General features: G+C 35.5%; 1 protein-coding gene across 12 annotated transcripts in view; it reads right to left on the reverse strand.

Moving 5' to 3' along the window:
• LRRC49 (leucine rich repeat containing 49) overlaps positions 1-13,535 on the reverse strand; it is a 137,485-nt gene that overhangs the window by 35,834 nt on the left and 88,116 nt on the right. For all 12 annotated transcript variants that reach the window (XM_023654519.2, XM_070269274.1, XM_001495228.6 and 9 more), the window contains 2 exons: positions 11,564-11,647; positions 6,894-7,060 (listed from right to left, as the gene is read on the reverse strand). In XM_023654519.2, coding sequence (XP_023510287.1) covers positions 6,894-7,060; positions 11,564-11,647 — 251 coding nt within the window. The remainder of the gene's footprint in view (positions 1-6,893; positions 7,061-11,563; positions 11,648-13,535) is intronic.

Below are 13,535 nucleotides of genomic sequence, written 5' to 3' on the forward strand. Positions count from 1 at the left end.
AAAAAGATTTTTAAATAAAAAAGTAAGAGGACCATATTTAACACAAGTTTTTTAGACCTCTAATGTTCCCTGCATGGAGTTAGGTGCTGGTGCTGGGGATACAAAGATGAATAAGACATGTTCTCTGCCCTCAGGGACCCACTTGAGACAGTAAGTTGGTCAACTTTGTGCAGGATGTAGCAGGGAGAGGCTGGAGGGAGGGAGAATAGTAGGAAGACCAGCGCAATAGTGTCAACTAGACGATATAAGAGCATAACAAAAAAAGAGGGCATGGTGTAGTGCAAATGCCATTGGCAAGAAAATCAGATGGACCTTAGTTCAAATCACAGATCTGCAGTGACAAACAGATGACTTTTGGGGCAAGCTATTGAATTTCTCTGCAGTTTCAGTTTCCTTGGATGTAAAATGGTGATCATAATACATATATTTTTTAGAGTTGTTACGAAGACTAGAAATAATATTCTAAACCATATCTCATGCTTAGCTCAATACATTTTAGTGACTATTTTTAATAAAAGAAGAGAACATAGATATACCAGAGATTTAAGAGAAAATAAAAGTAGGACTTAAGTCGTTGATTGTGGGGAATGAGGGAGGGGGAAGAATCAAGTGTTACTCGAATGCTTTAGAGTAGGTGACTGGGTACCTGGTAGAGGTTCCTACCTCTGTCTGGTCTGAATTTACACTCTAAGAAATGTGGTGGTATTCTATGGAGGATACATGTTTTAAAATTTGTTTTCTCATGAATTCCAATACATTTCCACATAAATTCCCCAACTCAAATGTTATTTATATAACAGTAGGCAGTCTGCCATCAAATAGGAATTCTCTTCAAGATCTTTAGTGGTTAATTTCAAGTCCTGTGCTCATTTATTCAACTCAATGTTTATATAAGAATGAATCAGAAAAACATTCTATGCTTCTTGATTAGTATAGGACCCTAAGAGAAGAGAGGGTGACCAATTCAATGCAATAAAGCAATGAGTCTCTGAAGCCAGGCTAAACGGAGAATTTACTCTTAAATGCCTAAATAGAAAAAAGACAGTATTTCAGAGGATTATGGGTTTTTCTGGTGTGTGTTTTTTTTTAATCTTTAGGCTTTCCATAACAGGCTAGAACAGAAAGACTTAAAATATTTCGGAAGATTCTTTTCCCAATGAATAAGTGGCGCTGATTCCTATAATAACGTATTTTATGAATTTCTATTACAACATTCATAGGTGTGGAAATTCATTTTATGCATTATGTTTTATTATAGTAGTGTTGGCTAAAATAGCATAGTGTTCATAGACAGGAAATGACCAAAAATAAACCAGTTTCACTGCATGCATCCAATGTAAGCAAAGAAAACATTACACCAAGTGTTTTCCCATTTCTGGCAGGAGAAAGAAAGCTGCAATATGTCATTTTACTGTAGAGTTGTCCCAAGTACAGTGAACAGTGAAATCATTAATGGGATATACCAAAGTTTTACAGAATTTCTTCCCTTTAATGTGCCTATAATTTTTTCATGGATACTTGTTTCCAGGCATTTAGTTACACACCCATAAGCCAAAGGTCACAGACACTGTAACACAAGAATTAGCCACTTTTTTGCCATGATGAAATACTAAAGACTATAAATGGGATTGCTAAAAATGGAAAACTTTATGTAGTATTAAAAAAACAAATCAGAACACTAAGGAAGAGACTTTGTGGCCCTCTGACTGCCTTTCTACCTTTAGAAAGAGCCAGGCTTATATCATTCCAGAAAGATGAAATTTAATTATATTTTTAAAGATTTACAGAGAATGTAGTAACACAACTTCTAATATTTAAAACATTCACTTTGTACTTTCAGATAAAATAGCAGACAGGCTGAGCACATGTGTGAAACCTTTCCCTCTAAGACTCTAAGTGATTAACATGGTATAAACCCACAACAGCAATAACAATCTGCAGCAAGAAGTTTCAGCAAAATTCTGGAAGCTGGAAAGTGAAGAATGTTGAGTGACAAAGAAGGACAAAGGAAGCCATTGCTTTGAATATGCATTGGGGACAAGAACAAAGATGGCAGCCAACATGCCCAGTAGAACTTTGGAAAGGAAAGAACAGTAGATATAATAGAAGAAGGAGTGAGAAGTGAGAGTGAACACAGGGGCATCAGTTGAAGATCTATAAAAGGACCCTGCCACCTACTGCTCCCACTGCCAACAAAAGTCAGAGTAGCATTGCAGATCAGTGGGGAAAGAAAAGCATATTCAATAAATAACACTAGGGCAATTGGTTATCTCTATAGAGGAAAAATAAACAAATCAGATCCCAACCTCAAACTTAAAAAATCAATTCCATGTTAAAAACTAAAATATGAACAGCTAAATGTTAAACCTTCAGGAGGACAAAATGGGAGATATTTTTATAATCTCAATGTGGTAAAAGATTTTTTTCTTTAAATGCAATCTAAATAGGTAAACCATAAAAGAAAAGATACAGTTATTGATATCTTCACAATATTAATAGTATTTAAAGTCAAAGACATATATGAGCAAAAAGTATATCTAAATCTTATAAATCAAGAAATAGCATGATATACATTTAGAGATTTGGTAGAAAAGGAGTTGGCAAGATATACTTAAAAAAAGAAAAGAGTAGCCACATAGGTAAAAGGAAAATCAGGTGAATATGCTCTCAAGAAAGTCAGTGCAGAGAGCCTTTCGACAATGCAGAGTGTCAACTATGTCAAATGGTGTGGACAGTCCAAGTAAAATAAGGTCTTAAAGTTCAAAAAGTCAATATGGATCCTCTGGTTAAGAGCACCTGGTATAGACGTATACAAGGTATAACAAGCTCTTTTAGTAATAATTCTACCTTTCTGATGTAAGAGATTTTACAGGAATCAGATAACCACAAACTACACTGAAGAAATTATCTGCAACCACTAGAAGTTATAAGTAACTGATGTTGCTTTATGGTCTCCACCAATAATTCACACTCTCAAAAGTTTCATTTTTCTGACTTCATATATAAATATCATCTGTCTCCTTGATTTAACAGTTTTTAGGTCATTAAAAAGGGTCAGACTGGAGCCAGCCTGGTGGCATAGTGGTTAAGTTCACATGCTCTACTTTGGCGGCCTGGGGTCTGTGGGTTCAGATCCCAGGCACAGACCTGCACACTGCTCATCAAGCCATGCTGTGGCGGTGTCCCACATACAAAGTAGAGGAAGACTGGCACAGATGTTAGCTCAGTGACAATCTTCCTCAAGCAAAAAGAGGAAGATTGGCAACAGATGTTAGCTCAGGGCCAAACTTCCTCACCAAAACAAAAGGGTCAGACCAAGATAACATAATGGTGTCTCCATGGCACTTTGAACTGACATGAACAGAAAATAAATCTTTTGTCAGAAACTATGGCTCTCTTTCCTAATGATTCATTCCTGTTCTCCGTATCCTCTCCATTGAACCCATTCATCACTTTTCCCGTCTCTCCCAAACTTTTCCTTTGTGGTCCTTGCTTAAAAAGCCTCTGACTTTGTGGAACTCCTAATAAAAATTCTGAAACTCTTGGCAGTAACTATAAGGCACAAGAATTTTCACTAACAGACACTTCCTCTTTCTCTTGGAACTGATTGCTTGTTTTTGAAACACAAAAGTAAACACTATAATTTTAAATTATTTTAGAAGGTCACAAAATTTGGGGCCATAAGCTGCTTAAAAAGTTCAAAGTCATAGGAAAGTCACATTAATACTCTGGAAAACACCTATCAGAGAGAGTTTTGCTGGGTAAAAGAGCCAATTAGTAAACAAAAACCCTACTTCACTCACTGCCGCCCCAACACTAATAAAACCTGAAGAGTGAACAGCCCTCTAACAAGAGCATAGGATGCACGGCTGAGATTGTGAGGAGATGGTCATTGTTGAATACCTCGGCCCTTGCTTCCACGCCTAGTTCTACCACCAACAACTTTAGTGTCTATGACAATAGCTTCAACAGATCTTCTCTCCTCTGATGACTTTTACTTCTACTCTTCTCCAACAATCCATTCCCATGGCCCAACAATGGCCTCCAAATTGCTTTTAACATTTTCATTACGTAGATATGTTCCACCTCTAAAATCTTCAACTTCAAAAACTTACTCTGACCAAAAATTCCCACCATTCTAGGTCACTATTAACCCTCTTACTTTATATACTTCTCATCTTCAACTTCATTTACAATTCCAGTACCAGAAACACTAAATTTTCTCCCAATCTGTCGGCAACCTTCTGTTTTTCAATTCCTTAAAAATCTAGCCTAGACCATAGGACCCATCATTTCTTTCTTTTGTCATTATACTTGAATTTCTTATTCCTTATCTTTGATCCTTTGTCTCCTCATTCTTTATCAGACATTTAGCTTCTTTACTGTTGTATCTAGTTTCTGTGCTCCTGGAATACCCACTCAACAATTCAGACTATGGTTGCTACAACTTCATGGTCTCTAACCTCATTTAGTTCCTCAGAATTTTCCCTTAATCTTTCAACACTTCCCCAGTTAGCTCCTTCTGGATACCAAACAAGACCTGAAAAAATGGAGAGATATACCATGATTTTTAAAGTGATGATTTATTAGCTTACAACTGTCAATCTTTCTGAAATGAATAACTTAAATGGCATTTGAATAAGATTCTTAACATTTCTATTTAGATTAAATGATTTTACATTTAAATTAATATGGAAGAACAAGTGTGCAAGAATTGAAACTTTGAAAATAATGAAAGCAGATTTCCCCTACTAGATATTAAAACTCACTACAAAACTACTATAATCAAAATAGTCTGGTATTGGCATAAAGCAGATAAACAGAATAGTAAAATGGAATAGAAAATCCAGAAATACATTCAAATATTTATGGGAACTTAAACAAGATGAAAATGGCATTCTCATTTAAAAAGAGAATAGCTTAATTAAGGAATGCTATTAGCAAATTGAATAGTCAACTGAAATAAAATTGTTAGACTCTCACCTAACATCATATTTAAAAATAAATTTGATGTATTAAAGGACTAACTTTTAAAAGCTTATTAAAACTTTAGAATAAAATTTGCAAGATTATTTGGATAAACTTGGGACCAGGAAACCTTCTTAAGGAATACAGGAAAAATATTTTGTTAAAAAGAGAAATCAGAAATAGAACTGATGTGTAGTATTTCCTAAGTCTAAATCCAAAGATATAAAGATTTATCTTTATAAAGTGATATAATTCTAATCAAGTATAATTATATTTTGACATTTAAATGATATTAAATAAAGCTCTAGGGCAATATAAAATGATATGTTTGTTATATAAATTATCACTTAATTAGAATTTCTATTCTTGTTGCCTTATTTTTCTAGCTGAAAGAGCTGAGCAGTCCTACAAGGGAATACCCAGGACAGCTGAGAGAAGTACACTGATCAATATAAATTACTCCTATAACTAAAATTTTTGAAGTATACTCATCTAAACATATGCCAGACTCTTTAACTTCAGAAAACTTTCAAAATATTATTCTAATGCTTCCTAAATTACTTTCTTTATTACATTCTTTCTATACAAAAAGCTTAAAGAATACTGCCTAAAAACCTGAAATAAAGTTACAGTATAGTTAGTCTGAAATGTGTTTCAGAATTTGGGTAAGGTCATTAGATAACTGCTTCATCAAATGAAACAAAATTGAAATGCATTCTATCTTTGATTTTTAGGCTTTATTTTAAAATTACACATATATTTAAAATTACAAATAAACTATAAAGATAAATATGCTTTATGCCCCTCTCATTTACTTGATTCCAATATCAAGTGGAAGAGAAAGAGAAATACGTGAAGCCTAGACAGTGTGCTCAGATTTGCTCATGAACTAGGGGTATGTAATATGCGACACGCATCATAGAAGAAAAGAGGTTGTGAGTCCCTGGAATAGACAGATATGGTAGAACACAACTGGAGTAATTATTCATATTTTATGCCGAATTGCTTAATACCACCAGTAAGGAGTAAGGTTTTGTGCTGGCTGCTGGGGACACAACAGAGGTCAAGACAAACAGGATTCTTTTCCTCTTGAAGCTTACCTTTTAGCGGGGAAGACAGATATGAAAGAACTCATTACCCATTAGTTATTTAATTATGGTTACGGTAAGTGCTAAAAGGGGGAAGTGCAGAGTACTGAGAGACAAAAAGGGTATCTGACCTAGATTAGTTGCTGGGAAGGTTAGCGAAGGCTTTTCAGAGGGTGTGGGGTTTAAATTTAATACCTCCAGGCTGGGTTGGAGTTAGCCAGGGCAGGTGAGGGAAGTGGTGCAGGGAAGCGGTGTCAGGGGAAAATACAACTGTTTCCAGGAGAAAGTTTCTGAGGCAGGAAGTAACCGAACCAAAACTCATTGAGGCTGCAGCGTGAGAATAAAGTGGCTGATGGTATGGAATAAAGTAGGTGAGGTGGAGAGAGGACCTCATAGCCTTTATTAGCTAATCTAGATTTTTTCCTATGAAAAATAGGAAACCACTGAAGGGTTTTTAAATTATGGGTTAGATTATATTTTTAATATTTCCATCTTAACTTTTAAATTTAAACTTCTAATTTCAGTAGGTTTTCTTAAGAAAACTATTTTTTTTTTCCTGAAGAAGACTAGCCCTGAGTTAACATCTGTGCCAATCTTCCTCCACTTTATATGTGGGTTGCTGCCACAGCACGGCTGCCAAGTGGTGTAGGTCCATGCCTGGGATCCAAACCTGGGAACCTGGGCCGCTGAAGCAGAGCGCACCAAACTTAATCACTACGCCATGGGGCTGGCCCCAAGAAAACTATCTTTAAATAATTATATGTGAAATAGTCCCATTTCTGCTCCAAATTCAGTTCTCCAAAGACACTCGTATCTGGAAAGAATACCATTCCATACCCTGTTTCTTCTGGAAATGCAGAGATGGTGCTTCCATCGACTTGACAGGGGTCCTGAGAAGGAGAATCAGAATCTTTTCTATCTTGATTTGCAGCAATACTGGTTACTCGATGTTGTTGCAAGTCCCACTTTCGAGCTACGTTGTTAATTGTTAACCTTTTCTTCTCCTGTAAAAAAGTTCATTGTGACAGGAATTACATAATGCAATTTTTGTAGCAGGTCAGTATCCAAGGAGCACAGACTAATTATTACACTTTCAAAGGAGTCTATTCCTTAAAAGTAGCTACCAAACATGCATTCTAAAACAAAGTACAAATGGCCTTTATCTACCCTGTGCATTTACACATCTCAATAATGGTCTATTATACTCAAAGAAAAAAATAATCTACAAATAATAATTACTCCCATTGGAGATACAAAAATTTACTATCTAAAAATTTAATTTGACAGAAATTTATACAGTTAAGGGATATCTGAAATTTTAATTTGACAGAAATTTATATGCCTTTGTGTTTAAACATAGCAAGAACAAACTAATGATACTTTAATTTTCCTGTCCAATAATTAGTACTAACATGGTGGATAATCTTGATGGAGAGAGAGGAAAAGGAAAGGGATTAATTAATGTTCCAAGCTTCATAGTATAAATTACAATGTCTGAAAATTAATAATTATATGTAGACCACTAAAAGAAATAGTACTAAGTTGAAATATTTCTAGGTAACTAGTACCATCCTAGATGAATAGGGAAGAAGTTAATTCATCACATGTAATGGATGCCTTAGGGCAGTAGTTCTCAAATTTTAGAGTACCTCAAATCACCTGGAGAACTTATTGAAACACCAAGTGCTGGTTCTCACCTCATTCTAATTTAGTGTTTTTGAGTTGGGGCTCAAGAATCTGCATTTCTAACAAGCTCCCAGGTGTTGCTAATGCTACTGGTCCGTGAACCTCACTTTGAGAACCACTGGTTTAGGGCACTGGGGCTCCATTCTCTCACAGAAACCTGTTGAGAAAAAGCAGATCTAGACTACTGAAAGACACTGTGCAATGTTGAAACGTTTCTAATTAAACTATATACACTGATGCAAAAAAAATCACTATTCTGGTAAAGTCTCCATTATCAAAGTTAATGTGTTAAAGCGGCATGTCAACTAGATCAGAGGGCTGAAAATAGACACTTGCCTCTCCTCTCTGCTAAGGGCACGATCATCCACTGGAAACTCAGCTGTGTGATACTGACCCCTCTTCACCGGCTCCCCCGGAGCCCGGGGAGGCTCCTAGGAAGATTCTTTGCCCATTCCCTCAGAGCATATATAAATATATACTTGTAGAATAACTATATTTAGTTCCACATCTTTGCCTATATTTGGTTATCTAAAATTTTAGCACGTAGGAATGGCACTGGATAGGAATAAAAAGTGATGAGAAAGCTTAATTAAAACTAAACTTTTTCGAAGTTCTATTTTTGTGTTTAAAAATGTTTTTAGCATGGGTTCTTTTTTCTATTGCTTGGTATTTCGAATTTATCTATATAATTCAAAGGGTTATACTTAATATGTATATACTTCTGAGACTTTTAAAATTTTTGTATGTCTTTCCCTGAAGCAAGTAGGAATCTGTTGTTCTTTTGTAATTTTTTCCCCCAAATCTATAATAAAAAGGTGTTCTACCTTAAGGAATTCTATTTCAGTTATTTGCAGATGACTGGGACAAGTCAATTCTCAATCTAAGCAATGCCACTATTTTTACTCAGGACCAAGGCCACTTTAAGAGAGGGAGGGACAGTGAGTGGATGGAGGACGGCTATCCTGCTGACTCCATGCATTTGGTTTTCTGGCTGACTGGGGGTTGGTAGAAAGAAATATTCCTAATGGGGTAGATATAGCAGTGCTTAGAAAAAAGACACAAAATCTCTCTGCACCACTGAGCATGTTAACAAATTTATAACAAGCTACTCTGAAAATGCAAACAGTTTCCTATACCCACTCCAAAGTTAAGCTTCTTTCACTTGGGTTATTAAAATCAGATCAACACCAGGTTAACTAAGAGAATGGATATTTTTCCTGGGGCCAGGGAAAGGGAAGACATTTTAGAAAAGGACTGCAACCTGGGGTCAGGTAGGTATCATTGGCTGGCCAGGGGGCCACGTAAGAACTCTAGGTATCTGTGGGACAAGGGAAAAAAAAAAGCACTGGCCAGCCTGGTGGCGTAGTGGTTAACGAGCTCCACTTCAGCGGCCTGGGGTTCACCAGTTCCAATCCTGGGTGCAGATCCACACACTGCTTATCAAGCCATGCTGTGGCAGGCCTCCCACATATAAAGTAGAGGAAGATGGGAACGGATGTTAGCTCAGGGCCAATCTTCCTTAGCAAAAAAGAGGAAGATTGTGGCAGATGTTAGTTCAGGGCTAATCTTCATTAAAAAAAAAAAAAAATTAAAAAAACAAAAGAAGGCTAGATATTCTGCAAGACAAAAAGAGAGGGTACCCAAAGAAAATTTTACGCTTAAAGATCATGGATGCATTTGGCGTATCAGTTACAATCATGTTTCTAAAGCTAGATGGCAATAAATTGTCAACTCTGTGTTAAAGTGACAATTATTTTAGAAGATGCCAAATTTCAGCTTCTGCCACTTGAGTCTATTCATAGCTCAAGCAATACCTCACCAGTATATACCATAACTATTATTCTTATTCATTTCCAAAGTTGCAAGGAAAATAGAAAGATAGAAAAGCAACAAGGCAAAAGATCCATGTTGATACACTCTTCCTGTCCCTCTATAACCACCCACCCCATTTTCTTAATGATGAATATGTGTTGTCACGTGAAACAATCCCCACCAAATGCTGAGGGTTTTTGGTATCATGACCCAGAATCTGAGCTAGGGCTAGAACCCAGGTCTCCTGATTTCCCATGCTTTTCCTCTTATTGAAAAATTTTAAAGCTAAATAACCCTCATAATTAAAGAGCCCTTTTTAGTGGCTTGAAGAGAAACATTAGCCATTTTTTGAAGTTTTCATACAAATTTTCCAAACATTTAAAAATCACGTTTGCTAAAAATTTAATGGCACTTTTCCAAAAACTCTGATGATAACAAGCAGCTGAACTGAATACATAACAAAAACCTTTCGGTTCAAAGGTGGAGTCCACGACAATTTGTTGCCTATGGGGGCTCTACTTACGCTGGTAGCCTTAGAGCTAAATCATCAATGGAGTTTCTAAGTTTATTCTTCCTTTCTATTGCCCAGGGCCCACACAAAAGTGTTCTTTACGTAGCTTTAGTCTATTTATTCACGTATTTTTATTCATTTATTCACTCATTCATCTGACAGCAGCAGCTACATGATAGGAAATAATATTTTTTCTAAATGAATCATTCAGAAAATTTGCCACTAGTATTATCTGGCAATGGTAAATCTTGCTCCTACACATTTAAAAAATATTGCCTAAAACTACTGTATATTTCTTATAAACCAAGGTGTTTCTGGCCAATCTATAGGGATATTCCAGCATAAGAAAGACTAAAATCCTATTGGCTAAATCAATAAAAAGGTAGAGGTGTCAAGAGAGGGTTTAGGCACGTCTGATTAACGGATGAAGAGAAAACAGACAAAAGCTGGTGAGGAGTCAGCAGGTTAGAGATAACAGCAGGTGAGAAAATTACAGCACACTGACGAACAGTTCTAATTACTTTTGAAGTAGTTGTCCTGAGCTGAGAGGGCTTGGGACCAAGTTGTGGCTTTTATTTTTTGTTATTTTAGGAGTAGTTTTCATAGAGTAAAACACACAGATTCAAATGTACTCTTTGGTGAGTTTTGACAATGCATATACCCGTGTAATCCATACCCCTATCAAGATCACCACATTTCCATCACCCCAGTAAGTTCTCTTGTTTCCTAAGTGTATTGTATACAACTTTGTATCCCTACCAGTCATTTTTGAATTCTGAATGCCATTTTAATTTTAAAAAGAAAAGTACCTACATAAGAGAAGAATGAGTAGTGATAATCAGGGTGATATCCTTAGTTTTAGAACATAGTATGAAGCGTAACATGAGCTATAAACTTTAAGCTGTCTTTATTATACTTTGAGATGATATAAAATATTTTAAAAGAAAATATTTTATTTAAGGAAAGTAATATCTGATATGCTAAATCAGTTAAAACCAGTTTAAAACAAGTTTTAATTCCTAAATTCCTCAAGATCTTTACTACCTCTATATCAGAGAAGCTAATGAAGTTTTAAAATTTAAAAAGCTACCATTAAAAAAACCCCAAGTAGCAGAGCTCATTAAAATCTATCAGTAAAGATGACAGACTCTCACAGAGGTTTCCAAAATGAAGTGCACGTTCTGTGAGAATATATAAGGCGATGCCCTGGGTTAGAAAAATAGCAAATTCTGTTATATTTATTTTTTCTCTCTTCCTTTTAAAGTTTCTAGTTTTTGCATGTGTTTTATAATGTACATTATATAGTATTTCAGAAGCACTAGTTTACTTATAGGTGGTAATTTATAAAGTTTAGGGGTGTTTATTTCTAAAAAGCATTCTAACGATGGGATTGAAAAATTTACAAAGTTTGGAAATGACTGTTCTAGCTGACTCGCTAGCTCGCTTCAGTGTTTGAGTATGTGTACACACACATGCATGCAGACATCAGAGAAAATACCTTAAGCAGTGATTGTTTTTGACTTTCCCGCTTCTTCTCTTCTTCTTTTTTGGCTATAACAGACGCCATACGCCTTTCTTCTTCCTAAAAGAAAATTTTTAAAAAGTATTATTAAGTATTTAATCTTTTTTAATGCTAAATATCTTTGGTTCTGCAAGTCCGTTTTTCTTTGTGAGAGGCATACTACTTGCTAATAGAAAATATGCCCTCAAAGAAAAGTTAGTATGTTCCTCTTTATTTTCCTTACTAATTCTAAAAAACCTATGCATTCTTAACTCTACTCCCAACTCTGGATCTGAGATGAATCTAGCTAACACAAGAAAGAAAAATTAATGAGAAGAAAAAGAAAAAAGGGGAAAGCAGGTTTGTATAATTTTTCTTTATATACCGTGCACTAAAATTCCACATAGAAAGACTTAACAAACTTTCTACCTTGAAGATAAAAACGGGTCAAAATTATACTTCTAACAATTTTGATTTGATCTATGGTTGTAAATATGAGCTTTTTAAATGATAAAACAAGAGAGAAAGCCTTTTAAAAAACTCTTCATTGATACTAATATTCTCCATCAATATCATTACTTTTACTTTGTTTTTAAGTTGATTTGACCAGTCTAATTTCTTAAATTCTAAAAACTATGAAATAACATTATAGTTTAGAAAGTTTAAAAAAAAAATCAGTCATAATCCTAACACCCTAACTCAAGTCTTATCATTTCTGTATCACCTTACAATATTTACTATAAGCACATTTTTAAAAGTTGTGATCTGTATACACAATCTGGATCATGTTTTCTTCCCTGAAGATTGTCAAATTTTAATAGAATAAGATATAACCATGTAACTTTCAGTTTTGATTATCAAAAGATTTGTAGGCATTCAAAATGATGTCACAATTTGAGAAAACAATTTCTTCATAAAAGACAAGCTTCAAACTATCTTCAGAATCGGAAACCATGAAAAGTAATTTAGCACATTTGAAGGAGAACTCTTTTAGAAACGAAAAATTACAAAAACCGAAACTAAAAATTCAATGGAGGGAGGTTGAAGAGCAGATTTTACACGCTGAAGAGAGAATCAGTCAATTGGAAAATAGGTCAGAAGAAATTTTCCTATATGCTTTCATAGCATCCTAGACTTCGCTATCATAGCACTTAACTTGTTTCATTTTAATTATCTCTGGTACTGGGGCCAGCCCTGTGGCCAAGTTTGTGTGCTCCGCTGCGGCAGCCCAGTGTTTTGTCGGTTTGAATCCTGGGCGCGGACATGGTACTGCTCATCAGGCCATGCTGAGGCAGCATCCCACGTGCCACAACTAGAAGGACCCACAACTAAGAATTTACAACCATGTACCAGGGGGCTTTGGGGAGAAAAATGAAAAAAATAAAATCTTTAATTATCTCTGGTACTGTCTCTCCCCTCTCCTGCTCCAAACAGCTCCATGAAAGTATGGACCATGTCAACTCCTGGCACATAGTAGATACTCAATAAATGTATATTTAAAGACTGAACTATTGAATATAAATCTTTATATATCTATTCAATAATTTCTTAAAACTGGAACTGTTAAATCAAATGGTAGACATATTTCTAGGGCTTTTGATATGTTTGCTAATTGCCCTCCATAAATGTAATACTAATTTACATTCCTACCAAAAGTCAACATTTGACTTAAAACATGATGGATAGTCATAAGAGCAGTTTGCCAAATATTTCTGTGTCTTCCCACATCCAGGCCACATTGTGAGATAGCACTTCTTGCCCCCTTGAAGTTAGGTGTCATCATGTGACTTGCTTTGGCCAATGTCATATGAACAAAATGACATGTGTTTACTTCCAAGTGGAAGCTTTCAAAGACCAGGTATGATATAGCTATTCTCTCTCTCACTTCTGCTACAGAATCTGCAAAGCTCCAGATGGGGTCACTTTGAAGGCCTTGGTCCTAGAATGAGGACAACACAGAGTAAAGTTC

This window comes from Equus caballus, chromosome 1 (genome assembly GCF_041296265.1).
Source record: "Equus caballus isolate H_3958 breed thoroughbred chromosome 1, TB-T2T, whole genome shotgun sequence".
Classification (NCBI taxonomy): domain Eukaryota; kingdom Metazoa; phylum Chordata; class Mammalia; order Perissodactyla; family Equidae; genus Equus; species Equus caballus.